This window comes from Archocentrus centrarchus, chromosome 23, assembly GCF_007364275.1.
Source record: "Archocentrus centrarchus isolate MPI-CPG fArcCen1 chromosome 23, fArcCen1, whole genome shotgun sequence".
Lineage (NCBI taxonomy): Eukaryota > Metazoa > Chordata > Actinopteri > Cichliformes > Cichlidae > Archocentrus > Archocentrus centrarchus.
Genome location: NC_044368.1, coordinates 17,413,930 through 17,429,454, shown reverse-complemented (window position 1 = coordinate 17,429,454; position 15,525 = coordinate 17,413,930). Strand labels below are relative to the sequence as shown.

General features: G+C 43.3%; 1 protein-coding gene across 3 annotated transcripts in view; it reads left to right on the top strand.

The window, feature by feature from the left end:
* The window catches only part of LOC115773443 (chemokine-like protein TAFA-5), a 164,421-nt gene that overhangs the window by 135,682 nt on the left and 13,214 nt on the right, over positions 1 to 15,525 (top strand). For all 3 annotated transcript variants that reach the window (XR_004019099.1, XR_004019100.1, XM_030720183.1), the window contains exon 3: positions 1,433 to 1,560. Coding sequence is in view for 1 of the 3 variants with exons in the window: in XM_030720183.1 (XP_030576043.1) it covers positions 1,433 to 1,560 (128 nt within the window). In the remaining 2 variants the exon portion in view is untranslated. The remainder of the gene's footprint in view (positions 1 to 1,432; positions 1,561 to 15,525) is intronic.

Here is a 15,525-nt window from a genome sequence, read left to right as displayed (position 1 = left end):
ACAGGACCTGAGAGATGCATCTGGACCTTCAGCTGATCCATCTGCTGTTCACTGCAGCCTCATCAGAAATAGTCTGATTGGAAGTGTGGCTGTCAAGAAGCCATTCTTAAGGAAGGAAAACAGGGAGAAAAGGCTGCCATGGTTTGGGGCTGCGTTTCAGTGATACCAGTGGTGTTAGAGATATTGTCAAAATCAATGTAATTATGAATGTAGAAAAGCACCAACAGATTTTCATCCACCATGCAACACCATCGGGAAAGCATCTGATTGGCAATGGCTTCATTTTTCAGCATACCAGTGGAATCATACCAAAACCATACCTGGGTGGAAAAACAGTCAGTGGAGAACTATTCCTGAAGACTGCTTACAGAAATGAAAAGAACGCTGCTGTGTAGAAGGATAAACGTTGTCAAACATTGACCTTCATTCATTTATTTCACTTGAGGACACCAAATAAGTTAACAATTTTGAATAAAAAAAAAAAAGAAAAGAAAAGAAAAACACTGCAGACTGTTCACCAGAAAATATCCAAAAACATAAGAGGAAGTGAAAGAATTTGCCAGTTGCCTTGAACTTAAGCCATAAGACCACCAAAACTAACAACACTTTCTTTGAATTGAAGAAAAAAAAACCTGTGTTGTTGTCACTATATTTATCAGTCTTATCATTATGTCTCAGTCTGTATGTGAAGCCTAGTACATGTTCAGCATATCTGTGATAGGCTGAAGCCTCACACCTTTCATGTGAAAGTAGGAACTAAGTAAAGCAGAGCAGTGCTGAAAAAAAGCACAATTTATACCATATAGTTATGAAAAGAGTTGCACTCAATTCACCAGATTATTCCAAGTGTATTTGACATATGAGTTCTTTTTTTTTTTTTAATTCCTTGCGGTAGAAATTTAGGTAGAGTGCTTACAAAATATTTCATCCTGATTGAAATGTTGCTGAAGGCAAGATGGCTGTAAAACCTCCTAAATATCATTTGAGATGTTTGATTTTATTTACCTGACTGATCACAGCTCTCTCCATTTCACTCCATCTGTCTGATTCTGCCCATCTTTCCATCATCCCTCACTGTCATCCCCTGCTCTCATACCGCTCAATTGTCCCTTTACTTCATTGCTCTTCATCTACCTGCACATCTCATCTCTCTCTCTCAGCTCACACCCACTGCATTGCTCCATCTTTTTTCCATTTATATTTCTAAATTTCTTTTTCACATCTCTCCTTTTCCATCATTTTTCAATCCTGTTATAACTTTGCCCGTATCTGTCTGTCTCCATCTGTCATTCCCCGACCCACTCTTCTTCTATTTTAATCGTTACATCTTTGCATTTACTTCTCCCTATCATTTCTCTTCATCTGTTTATTTCACCTCTTTTTTTCAGTCACTCTTCTAATCGTTCTTTTTCTCCCTGTGTCTCTTCCGCAGCTGGTATTGTTCGGAAAAAGCAGTGGTGTGAGATGGTGCCATGTTTGGAGGATGAAGGTTGTGACCTGTTAGTCAATAGATCTGGCTGGACTTGTACACAGCCTGGAGGCCGTGTTAAAACCACCACGGTGAGTTCAGGCTCTCTTTTAGTGCCTCAGGTTACACAGAACAGGGTGGTACAGTAGGTGTGCTTAGAAAATCAACTATGGCGTGAAACCAAACCAAGTGTGTAGTTTGTTTTAACTAAATCTAATCTGCATGCATAGGAAAAAAATTTCTATTTTCAGCCTCAGACTTATTTGGTTTGAAGCATTTTTACTAATATTGATACTACATAATGTTTGAGCTACTTTTGACGCTGCAAAAATCTGCATTCTTAATGTGAAACACTTGAATTTTATTTCATGGATATAATGAATTGAAGAAAGAATTTTATATGTACTGTTTGTCAATCCACTTAATGCAAAATTACATGCGAGCTATAAAGCTATATAAATTACTGAGCTATAATATACACTCACTGGACACTTTATGAATGTACGCCTTGCTACTATTGTGTTGGATGCCCATTTACCTTCAGAATTTCCTTAATTCTTCATAGCACAGATTCAACAAGGTGCTGGAAACATTCCTCAGAGGTTTTGGTCCATATTAACATTACAATATCACACAGTTACTGCAGGTTTGTCAGCTGCATATCCATGATGCAGATCTCCCATTCCGCCAGATCTCAAACGTGCTCTATCAATTGAGATCTGGTGACTGTGGAGGCCATTTGAATACAATGAACTCATTGTCATGTTCAAGAAACCAGTTTGAGATGATTTTGTGACATGGTGCATTATCCTGCTGGCTGCAGCCATCAGAAGATGAGTATACTGGTCATAAATGGATGGACATGATCAGCAACAATACTCAGGTAGGCTGTGGTGTTGATATGATGCTCAGCTGGTACTAAGGGCCTAAAGTGTGCCAAGAAAATATTCCCCACACCATTACACCCCCACCAGCCTGAATTGTTGATATGAAGCAGGAATGGACACATGCCTTCATGTTGTTTATGCCAAATTCTGACCCTGCCATCCAGCAGAAATTCAAACTCATCAGACCAGGCAATGTTTTTCCAATCTTCTGTTGTCCAATTTTGGTGAGCCAGTGTGAACTGTAGCCTCAGTTTTCTGTTCTTAGCTGACAGGAGTGGCACCTGATGTGGTCTTCTGTGAGTGTTGCCCATCTGCTTTAAGTTTCAGATGGTTGTGTTGGAAAGTCCCAGTAGATCAGCAGTTTCTGACATACTCAGACCAGCCTGTCTGGTACCAACAACAATGTTCAAGTTCAAAGTCACTTAAATCACCTTTCTTTCCCATTCTGATGCTCGGTTTGAACTTCGGCAGGTGCAAGCACAATAACATTACTTTGCTAACTACAGCAGCTTGCTAATTGAGACTGTGGATGGAAATTAGCTAAGAGGATGGAAATAAGCTAGTAGCTAAATCTGGTGGAATGTATGATTAATATTCTTGTACATGGTCTCTGAAATTATTACAAATTATTTTAATACAATAATGCAATAAAGGTGCTCAATCTAATATGACCTGTAGCTAATGTTGACTAAAGCAAAATAAATTTATACATATCTATTTCTTTCTTAGAGTGCCTGATTTTATCATTCCTTTGTCCTGTCTATCATGGATAAACTTTACATAAAAAGTTACACAAAATATCTTTGCAGTCTTGCACTTTTTGGCCAATTTCATTCCCTTTCTGCTAGCTCCCACAATAACAATATCTTCAAATAAAATAAAGCAGCATTATTTCATAGTTGGCCATTTCAGGTGGCAGGTAAACAATAAACTGTATACATAAAGTACTTTTATCATCTTGTAAATTATATACTATGTAATTATATACACAGAGCAGGCACATAATAACATAGTACTCAATTGAATTATTTTTCTGACCATGTGCCAAATCGAAGTCCAATTCTTTCTCTAAATATGTCTCTTTAACTGCTGTAGTATAATTGTCAGCAAAATGCTAATGTTGTTTGTCTGCTGTTTGGTGTTGGGTGTGTAGATTAATATTAAATCTATAGCATGAAAATTGCTGTTTACTGTGAGTGGAAACCAGAGTGAAACAGAATTGTAGAGGCATAGAGGCTACAATGATACATTAAACCAGTGTTTCTCAAACTGTGGGGCGTGCCCCACTGGTGGGGTGCAGGGTCATGACAGGTGGGGCGCAAACGACCTGGGAAAAAAGTCATGCAGAACAAATACTGAACATCGGCTGAATTCTCACAGCGGAACAAAGGTTAGCAGGTACATTAGCACAGCGACGAGCAAAACTCTCCACTGTCATCGTCTGCTGTGTACATAGACTCGCCATGCCGCCACTTCGCCACCGCGTGGGTTGTGAAAAGATTTCAGGCAGCAAAGTGGGGCATGACGGAAAAAATTAGAGAACCACTGCATTAAACTAAGGAGAACATTACAGGGAAGGAAGACAGATACTCATTACAAGCAACACTACTTTGTATTATAGATATTCATAATATATTGTACATATTGTATAAATATTCATTAGTGCAGCTCTAAACAACTCACTTAGGTAATGGAAGGAAATTAATTTGTCATGCTTGTTATATATGCCCATATTGGCAAAAATGATATAGCCCTGCTTAGCATAGCTATTCAAGCTCTGTTTCAGCACCTGTTTCCAGACTGTACTTGATAAGATTTGAAGCACAGTGTGGAACCATTTCACAGCCTCCTGAAAATGTTTCTTTTCACCCTCCTTGTCTTCAGCTCATCTCCAAACTGTACGCGCTTTGTTTACTTCCTCGATGTCAGCAATTAGCTTAAATTAGGGACGCTCTTACTGTTAATGATGGCAGCAGATGGAAAGCCACGGCTTCTGTTGGCTAAGATGACACCCCTTCATTCACCCGCCCGTCCTCCACACCCCTATATCCAACTCTCCAAGTCTCCTCCTCTCCACTTCACCCTCTATCCCACCCCTCCTTTTTCCTCCTTACCCAACAAACACCATCCTCCCACTGCTTTCAGCCCCTGCGCCTGCTTTACAAGAAGCATAAACACTTTTGCGCTCCTGCCTGTATGTGCAGAGTCTATACTGTGGCAATTAAAGAGATCCCACTTGAGAAACACGTTACGCAACACACACACACACACACACACACACACATGCACATAACTGCCCTATCTGTGAATGTCAATGCGTGAACACTGAGGACCAGTGGGGCATCATTAATGCATCTGTCATGATTTAGTCATCAGCTGACTAACTTGTTTATTCCTTCCTGTTGAAAAACAAACACGTAAATACAGAATGCATAAAATATAGAATGCTGAATGGTTTGCTATCAGTTTTTCCCTCTGTGTCGTGAGTCATGTGTGTCTCCCTGTGCCCAGACGCAAACCTGAGCGTTAACCCAGTTGTGGAGACTGCGGAGACAGCCGTTACATGTTCCACCTACAGTGTAGCTTGTTATCTGGGCAGGTTATCCCGCACACACGTGCACACAGGCACACACATACACACTGTAACTGTAACATTTATTATATATGTCACATAAAATAGGTAGCGTGTGTATATTGCGTGGGGTGTTGCAAATCTGGTGCTCACAGCATGATCGAAGGCTAATGGCATGTGCATTTATACTCGTATGCTAACAGGCTCTAGCCAGTCACGGTTGGTGTGGGTTTTCCATATTCGCGTCTGTGATTGTGTGTGCCAAATTTATTGCAAAGGGTAGCCCTGCATGCTCTGGCCTACATGTACTTTTCTTATCCTGCCTGGGATGTCACTCAATGTAGCTCTCATCGGCTTACAATATGCAGGATGTGACAGGTATTTCTTGCTTGCTTCATTGGCTACTTTAAACTTGGTGACAGCCAGTCAAATGGCTGGACAGCTATGCGCACTCATCTGTGCCAGTCCGCATGTGTGTGTGTGTGTATGTGTGTGTGTTTGTGTGTGTGTAAGTGGGTTCTTGCAGCTTTCACTGTCAAGGAGCATAATAACCGGCAACAAGCAGACTTGGGTCATTGTTTAAAAATCTTCTTAAAATGTATGAATTTATTTGATGGGAGGACTGGCCTCCTGTGACCGCTCCCTTCCAACTCAGGCATGTGGAGGAAACTCTGAAAGATGTTTACTTCACAGCCATTGCATGTGACCTGAAATTGCCAAAATGCATTAAAGGTTAAGGCTGATCCTACCAAGCCAAAAATTACAACAACCTCTTGTTATCTGCTGTCCCAAAGGGGAATCACTCATAAAAACAAAACCATTTACTCCCTATCCCCCTGTTTAACTTTGAACAAATAGCCCCTTCCCTAAGGCTTTTCAAGGTTAAACCCAAACTGCAGCCACCCCAGTATTGCCCAAGGTTGACTGTTGGCTATGCACAGTCCAGTGAGCATGTCTGACCTGTCTGTCAGGTGTTTGTGCAAAAACATCAATGCAGACAAACAGACATATCCCTCAGGGTATTTGACTAAGCTAAGTCAATCTGAGTCAGCCCCCATAACCCCATAAAGGGTTATTTTGAACAAATGTCAAAAGGCAGTTTGCGTGTATTGGTCAAATGTTTGAGAGTTTGTGTTTTCTCTGTCAACCAGAGGGGAATTGTTGTTCAGGATGACACCGCTGACCTCCTCTCTAACTTTACTCGACAACACGGCAGCGTGAGTTGCAGGAAAGATTCCCTGTATGCTGCGTGTCCTCCCTCAACCTATAGAATGTCACTCATCTCAGCGGTCATCATTTGATGTGCTTCAGTGTAAAAATAACTTCCTCGCATACTTGTTTTCTCACCACTCGACTGCTTCTCAGGCGTTTTCTCTTTTTACGGTTTCACTTGCTGTCTTCTTTGCTGCATCCACCCCACCCCCCGCCTGCACGTCTAGGTTTTTCTCTCATCCTCCCCTCATCCCCGTCTCTCCGGGCATTTATCTTAGTCTGACCCTGCTTTGGAGAGTACACAGTTGTTCCTGTCAATAAAACTACAGTATGGATTTCTCCAAGGCCAGCTCCAGAAGAAGCATATGAAGACTGATATGTGCATAGTGTAACCCATGTTAAAATCTGACATAAAAAAGAATAAACAGTTGATTAAAAGTCTGCAGACAGAAAATAACGTCACTGCCCCTTTAAGGAACCAGCGTTACAGACGCAGCACCTGAGTGACGCTGCAGTACACAGACCGGAGGGAGAGAGCAGAGGAGGAGTCGGAGAGAAGAGCGGTGATTAATTAACAGGAAAAAGTTAATATTATGGTGAAAAAAACATAATCTACCTGGTCGGGAACTGACAGGGATTTTATGAGAACTAAGCTACATCGGGTTTGGTGAGTTTTATGTTTATTTTCCTGCATTTTCACCGTGTCGTACTTTTTCTTTTGGCGGAGGGCTAATGCTAAAAAAATGTAGCCGTTACAAAGAAATGCTCTGTCATAAACTGTTACCTGATTAATATATTGGGTTTATGAAGAAGAGTTTATTTGTATAATTTGAGGATTTAAAAAGAGTTTTATTGTGTTTGTGACCTGTTACACAGGTCAGGTTTTTGCTTGGTTGGAAGCTCGGTCGGAGCGAGGATTGGTTTGCCGTGTGCGGCGTGCACATTCACAGACGGGATTCAAGATGGCGAGCCAGACCCAGACCTTCAATTCATCTTCTCCATCGCATTAGGGAGGGATTCTCCTGCGTGTGGTAATTCGCTGCCGGAGCGGTAGGAATATCAGGAACTAGTTCGAACTGAACTGACCAGAACTGAGAACTGATTGAATTATTATCCTTTTTGGACTGAGTCAAACTGAAGCTTTTCACTGAACTGAGTACCTGAATTTACATTTTGACTTGAACTTGAATTTAAAGTGCCATACTTTGATTTTCATATGTTTATGTGTCTGAATGTGATTTGAATAGTTGTGGTCCACTTTGATTTAATTGTGTTTGAAGGTATTTTTCTTACCTCTAAAAGAAAGGAGATTGAGTTAACTCAGGAAGAAAAATAGGAATCTTAAAATAGATGCAACCTAGGAAAAAAAAGACTGGTTTAACTAACTCAAATTAGTCTTATTAAAATAAGCTAGGTAAACTAAAGAGCAAAAAGAAAGAGTGACATACTCTTTATTTTTTTTTCCTTTTCAATTATATTTGCCTCCTTATTAAGAACCTGCAGGGTAATTTTTGTTTTATGTATTGTATTTTATGTGTGTGTTTTTGCATTCAGTAAATTGCCGGCCTGTTCCACTTAAAGCAGCGGTCTCTGGTGGTGTTATTCTTGCTCCCCACTCCTTAGAGCCTAGAACTGGTCCAGTGGCGCAGTTAGCGGTGTGACACCGGTGCTACAAACGTGGCGAGCCAGCCAGGAGTGGCTTAAAGCATTTAAACTAGAAACCAGAGACCGTATAATATTGTTATCAGAAAAAAAAAAGAAAAAAATGGATGTCGTTCAAACCAGTAGTGTAAAAATCCCTAACTCAGTCATAGTTAGCGGCATGACCGATACAGAAACTGATGACGAACTAAGTGACTTCCTGAAACAATATGGTTCCGTTCAAAGAGTAATCCCAGTTGATCTCACTGAACCAGATTCAGCCAAACAGGTTATCGTAGAGTATGTGTGTGGTACAGCTGTGCAATCTCTCTTACCTTCATTGCCATACAGGCTTAACAGTAAGACTAAGACTGACGTCACCTACCACATCAGAGCCCTAGCTAATGTTTACACACCTGTAGCTAGCAAGACAGCTACACAGACTTACCTTTCAGAGTTAAAGGACATTGCAAAACAGACTGGTAAAGACTTTGCAGCTGTCCTCAGAGAGGAGCTCTCCCTCATCAGTGAGACTGTCGATCTAGATCACTCACCTGATACCCCAGAGCAACATGCTCCTGAAAATGCTGCGCAGGTAAGCTCCCTGCCCAGTATGACCCCACAGCAGCATGTTCAACATCATTGGTCCCCACCGTCGACATCATCTAAGGAAAAGACACTGCCTGCTCTGAAACTTTCTGACGTCAATCCACCTGACATACAAAAAGTAGTTGTTGAGCACATAGTGAGAAATGAAGACTCTGCTCTGCAGGTGCACACTTCCTTGAGTCTCAGACCCTTCTCTGGGCGTGTCCCACGTCCCAACAGTGAAGTGGATTATGAGACATGGCGCTCCAATGTGGAACTTCTTCTTAAAGACACAACACAGTCTGATATTTACAAGTCACGAAAGCTTCTTGAAAGTCTCTTATCACCTGCCATTGATATTGTGAAGCACCTGACACCTGATTCTCCTCTTAGTGTGTACTTAGAGATCTTAGACTCTGCTTTCAGCACAGTCGAAGATGGAGACGACCTCTTTGCAAAGTATCTCAACACAATGCAGGATAATGGTGAGAAACCCTCAGCTTATCTACAACGGCTGCAGGTGATGCTGAGCACCACCCTCAGAAGGGGAGGTGTAACTGCAAGCGACCTTGACCGGCATCTTCTTAAGCAGTTTGTCAGGGGCTGCTGGGATAACATCTTGATAGCTGAACTCCAGCTAGAACAGAAGAAGCAGGATCCACCTACCTTTGCTGAACTTCTCCTGTTACTCCGCACAGCAGAAGATAAACGTTCTTCCAAAGCTTCACGCATGAAACAGCACTTCAATGTTTCAAAGCCAAGAGTGTCTTCTCATTATCAAGGTGTTTATGTGCAGGGTGAAGAAGACTGCAGCTCATCTCAGCCAGCTCCTGATCACAGGTCTGAAATCCAAGACTTAAAGAAGCAAATAGCTGATCTACAGTCTCAGCTCACACGTATCACACAGAAAGACAGTAGAAAAGCTAAATCAGCTACCAGACCACTAGCTCCCCCAACAGCTAACACACATTCCCCAGCTATCACTCACACATCTCAAAGGCTGCAGCCCCACAGCCGAGGTGCAAACAACAGCACAAGCAATAGACCAAGGCCCTGGTATTGCTTTAGATGTGGAGAGGATGGGCACATTAAGCCTCAGTGTGAAAGTGAGCCAAACCCATCTCTTGTGGCTGAGAAGAGGAAGCTGCTAAAAGAAAAGCAGTTAGCATGGGACAGTCAACATGGCACTTCAAAGCCTGATCCTTTAAACTAGACCCAGTTCCGGTTGTGGGACAAACGGGGACTGGAGCACAGGCAAAGTGTCCCAGAAAGGAGTTTTACAGAGCCCATGTGTACTCTCACACACAAAGACAGTCAGTGACTTTGCCAAAAGGTCTGATTGGAGCCAAGTGCACCACACAAGTGACCATAGCTGACAAAGACTGTAGTTGCTTGTTGGATTCAGGATCCCAAGTAACAACGATCCCCAACTCTTTCTATCTAGAGAACCTGTCTCACTTGCCTCTCAATTCCTTGAACGACTTGCTTGAAGTGGAAGGAGCCAACGGTCAAAGCGTCCCTTACCTTGGCTATGTTGAGGCCACCATCAGATTCCCAAAGAGCTTGCTTGGAGTCGACATCGAGGTACCTACGCTGGTCTTGGTTGTACCTGACATGCGCTCCACATTGTCATCAGTGCTTATAGGCACAAATACTTTGGATGTTCTCTATGAAAAGTATGCAGAGATCGCACCTCAGAACTTTGAGTCTCTTCCTTATGGCTACAAAGTCGTCTTAAAGACCCTTGAAATCCGGAAAAAACAGTCTGTTGATTCCAGCCTGGGAGTGGTGAGGCTTCATAGTAGGGACCTCGAGACCATTTCAGCTGGACAGACTAAGGTCCTTCAAGGATCAGTGAGCTGCACAACATCTGGTGTTGGAAAGTGGGTGATGGTGGAGTCACCAAAGTCATCGTCCCTACCTGGTGGCATCCTGGTGACAGATAGCCTGGTAAGTCTACCACCAAAGCCATCACGCTGCATACCAGTCATACTCAGAAACGAGTCACAGCATGACGTCACTCTGCCCCCAAAAGCTGTGATAGCAGAGATACACGCTGTCAAGAGTGTTCAACCTGTCAAGACCCCTGACTCAGACTCTCCTACAAAATCTGACAAAAAACCAAATCTCGACTTTGACTTTACTGATTCTCCTGTACCCAACGAGTGGAAGGAGAGGATAAAAGAGAAGTTGAATTCCATGCCAGAGGTGTTTGCAATGCACGAGCTTGACTTTGGCCGCACTGACAAAACCAAACACCATATAACTCTCGGTGACGAGACACCATTCAAACACAGGCCAAGACCTATACATCCGCAGGACATAGAAGCTGTGCGTACCCATCTCCAGCAACTCCTCGATGCAGAAGTCATCCGTGAATCAGAGTCACCTTTCTCCTCGCCGATCGTAGTCGTCAGGAAAAGGAATGGCGATGTTAGACTCTGCATAGATTACAGAAAATTGAATGCACAAACGGTAAAGGATTCATATGCCTTACCTAATCTGGAAGAGTCCTTCTCAGCATTGACCGGGTCCAGGTGGTTCTCAGTGCTCGATCTCAAATCGGGCTTCTATCAAATAGAGATGGAGGAGGCAGACAAACACAAAACCGCATTCGTCTGCCCTCTAGGATTCTTCGAGTTCAACAGAATGCCTCAGGGGATAACCAACGCCCCTAGCACGTTCCAGAGACTCATGGAGCGTTGTATGGGAGAGTTGAACTTGAAGCAAGTCCTAGTTTTTCTGGATGACCTCATCGTCTTCTCCTCTACATTGGAGGAGCACGAGGAGAGGTTGATGCACGTGCTCAACCGATTGAAAGAGTTTGGCTTGAAACTGTCACCAGGGAAATGCAAGTTCTACCAAACTTCTGTAAAGTACCTCGGGCACATTGTGTCTCAAAAGGGCATTGAGACCGATCCTGACAAATTAGCAGCACTAAAAACCTGGCCAAAACCAAACAACTTGAAGGAGCTAAGAATCTTCCTGGGTTTCTGCGGTTACTACCGCCGGTTCATTAAAGACTATTCTAAGATCGTGAAGCCACTTAACGAGCTCACTGCTGGCTATCCACCACTAAGAAAGCACGCTAAAACCACAGTGAACCCTGAGAAGTATTTCAATCCAAAGGACGTCTTTGGTGACAGATGGACACCTGCTTGCCAAACAGCGTTCGACACTATAATCGAAAAGCTGACAACCGCACCCATCCTCGGGTTTGCTGACCCTAAGCTCTCCTACATTTTACATACAGATGCAAGCACGTCGGGCCTCGGTGCTGCTCTCTACCAGGAGCAACAGGGACAGAAGCGCGTCATTGCTTATGCGAGCCGAGGTCTGTCGAGGTGTGAGTCCAGGTATCCCGCTCACAAATTAGAATTTCTTGCCCTTAAGTGGGCAGTAACAGAGAAATTCCAGGATTACCTGTACGGAAACACATTCCTTGCTGTCACAGATAGCAATCCATTAACATACATTCTTACCTCAGCTAAGCTCGACGCCACGAGCTACAGATGGTTGGCCGCTCTGTCGACGTTCGATTTCCAGCTACAGTACAGAGCCGGTAAGCAGAACCAGGACGCAGACGGACTGTCCAGACGTCCTCACGGCAGAGTACCTGATGACACATCATCACAAAAAGAGTTGGAGAGAATACAACAATTCACAAAAAGACACTTGTCAGAGGCTGATTATGCACACCTGAATGAAAGCACCATCAAAGCCATCTGTGAGAAGCATTTGGTCCATGAAGTAATCAACAATCACCCTGGGGAAACATCACCCAGCACCACCTTGGTTGTGTCACTTGCCCACCACCCAAAGGCTCTCCCTCAAAGCTTTGAAGAGGAGGATCAGCTTGGTGGCTTACCTGTCATTCCACCATTAGCACCAGCTGAACTAAGAGACAAACAAAATGCTGATCCCTGCATTGGTGAAGTCATCAGGCAAGTGGAGTCAGGAGAGAAACCTCCACCCTCCTTGAGGAAAGAACTTCCTGAGCTTGGTCTCTTATTGAGGGAGTGGAACAAACTGGAGGTCTCAAATGGTGTTTTGTATCGCAGGCGACAAGAGGGTGCTCAGACTCACTACCAGCTTGTACTCCCTGAAGCCCTGAGATCCGTAGTCCTCGAGAGCCTCCACGACGACATGGGCCATATGGGCACAGAGCGCACGCTAGATCTTGTCCGGAAGCGATTCTATTGGCCCAAAATGTCAACTGAGGTGGAAAATAAAGTCAGAACCTGCAACCGTTGCATACGACGTAAGACCATGCCCGAGAAAGCGGCACCACTCATCAACATCGTGGCTACAAGACCACTTGAACTCGTGTGCATGGATTTTCTCAGTGTGGAGCCGGACTCAAGTAACACAAAAGACATTTTGGTCATTACCGACCATTTTACGAAATATGCAGTGGCAGTCCCCACCCCAAATCAGAAAGCCAGGACAGTGGCCAAGACCCTGTGGGACCACTTTTTCGTTCATTATGGCATTCCTGAAAGACTCCACAGTGACCAAGGTCCTGACTTTGAGTCTCAAACAATAAAAGAACTGTGTGAGCTCATTGGCACTCAAAAGATAAGAACCACGCCTTACCATCCGAGAGGGAACCCTGTAGAACGCTTCAACAGGACCCTGCTCAACATGTTGGGCACCCTTGAAAACCAGAAGAAGAGTCACTGGCGTGAGTATGTCAGGCCGTTAGTACACGCTTATAATTGTACTAAGAACGAGACAACCGGCTTTACCCCCTACGAGTTAATGTTCGGGCGTCAGCCGAGACTGCCAGTTGACCTAGCCTTTGGTCTACCAGTCAATCATCAGCCAGGCTCTCACTCGCAATATGTCCGCAACCTGAAATCTCAACTTGAAGACAGTTACAGAGTAGCAACTGAGAATGCTAAAAAGACAGCCAATCGCAACAAAGCAAGGTTTGACAAGCATGTTGTTAACTCCACCTTGAAAGAAGGCGACAGAGTCTTGGTTCGAAATGTCCGTCTCAGAGGCAAGCACAAGTTAGCTGACAGGTGGGAGTCCGACGTGTATGTTGTCCTGAGACAGTCCGGAGACATCCCAGTGTATGTTGTGAAACCTGAGACAAGAGATGGTCCGCAAAGAACTCTTCATCGTGACCTCCTGCTGCCATGTGGTTTCCTTCCTGCGACCCCGGTCGAAAGCGAAACTAACCCACCAAAAGCAGTAAGGCGACCAAGAACTCGACAACATTCTAAAAATGACACATCAAATGGAGCTGATGGGGATGAATCCCAATCTGATTCTGAGGGATATCACTATCACAGAAACCTAAGAGTGGAAACACTAGGTTTCAACCTGACTTCAGAACCTACGGAATACTTACCTGAAAGGAATGAACCAGAACCTGACTTGACTGCTGTTGAGCAAGATCCTTCAGACGTAGCCAAAGCTTTCCCTGAAGATCCTCCAGTAGAAACTTATGATTTAGGCTTACCTGATACTGAAGAGAAAGACCTACCTGATCCTGAAGAGAGAAACTCAATCGCTGAACAGGAAATTGGAAGCCTACCTGAGAAAGACCTGGATAATGTCCATCCTTCTACTCAACCTGCTCAGGAGAGCAAAGAAAACACAAGTGATCTGGGTCAAACGGACAACCAAAATGAAAGTGACTGTTCGGGAAGACCTGTCAGAGACAGAAAACCGACTAAAAGACTGACTTATCCTGAGCTAGGAAACCCGTTGGTTACAATAGTTCAGTCTTTATTTCAAACCTTGAGTGATGTGTTTACAGATTCTCTTGAAGAACCTAGCTTTCCAAAAACTCCTAGAGTTATGACAGTATAAATTCAAAATGCACAGGGACGTGCATTAGGTAAAGAGGGGAGGATGTAACCCATGTTAAAATCTGACATAAAAAAGAATAAACAGTTGATTAAAAGTCTGCAGACAGAAAATAACGTCACTGCCCCTTTAAGGAACCAGCGTTACAGACGCAGCACCTGAGTGACGCTGCAGTACACAGACCGGAGGGAGAGAGCAGAGGAGGAGTCGGAGAGAAGAGCGGTGATTAATTAACAGGAAAAAGTTAATATTATGGTGAAAAAAACATAATCTACCTGGTCGGGAACTGACAGGGATTTTATGAGAACTAAGCTACATCGGGTTTGGTGAGTTTTATGTTTATTTTCCTGCATTTTCACCGTGTCGTACTTTTTCTTTTGGCGGAGGGCTAATGCTAAAAAAATGTAGCCGTTACAAAGAAATGCTCTGTCATAAACTGTTACCTGATTAATATATTGGGTTTATGAAGAAGAGTTTATTTGTATAATTTGAGGATTTAAAAAGAGTTTTATTGTGTTTGTGACCTGTTACACAGGTCAGGTTTTTGCTTGGTTGGAAGCTCGGTCGGAGCGAGGATTGGTTTGCCGTGTGCGGCGTGCACATTCACAGACGGGATTCAAGATGGCGAGCCAGACCCAGACCTTCAATTCATCTTCTCCATCGCATTAGGGAGGGATTCTCCTGCGTGTGGTAATTCGCTGCCGGAGCGGTAGGAATATCAGGAACTAGTTCGAACTGAACTGACCAGAACTGAGAACTGATTGAATTATTATCCTTTTTGGACTGAGTCAAACTGAAGCTTTTCACTGAACTGAGTACCTGAATTTACATTTTGACTTGAACTTGAATTTAAAGTGCCATACTTTGATTTTCATATGTTTATGTGTCTGAATGTGATTTGAATAGTTGTGGTCCACTTTGATTTAATTGTGTTTGAAGGTATTTTTCTTACCTCTAAAAGAAAGGAGATTGAGTTAACTCAGGAAGAAAAATAGGAATCTTAAAATAGATGCAACCTAGGAAAAAAAAGACTGGTTTAACTAACTCAAATTAGTCTTATTAAAATAAGCTAGGTAAACTAAAGAGCAAAAAGAAAGAGTGACATACTCTTTATTTTTTTTTCCTTTTCAATTATATTTGCCTCCTTATTAAGAACCTGCAGGGTAATTTTTGTTTTATGTATTGTATTTTATGTGTGTGTTTTTGCATTCAGTAAATTGCCGGCCTGTTCCACTTAAAGCAGCGGTCTCTGGTGGTGTTATTCTTGCTCCCCACTCCTTAGAGCCTAGAACTGGTCCAGTGGCGCAGTTAGCGGTGTGACACCGGTGCTACAATAG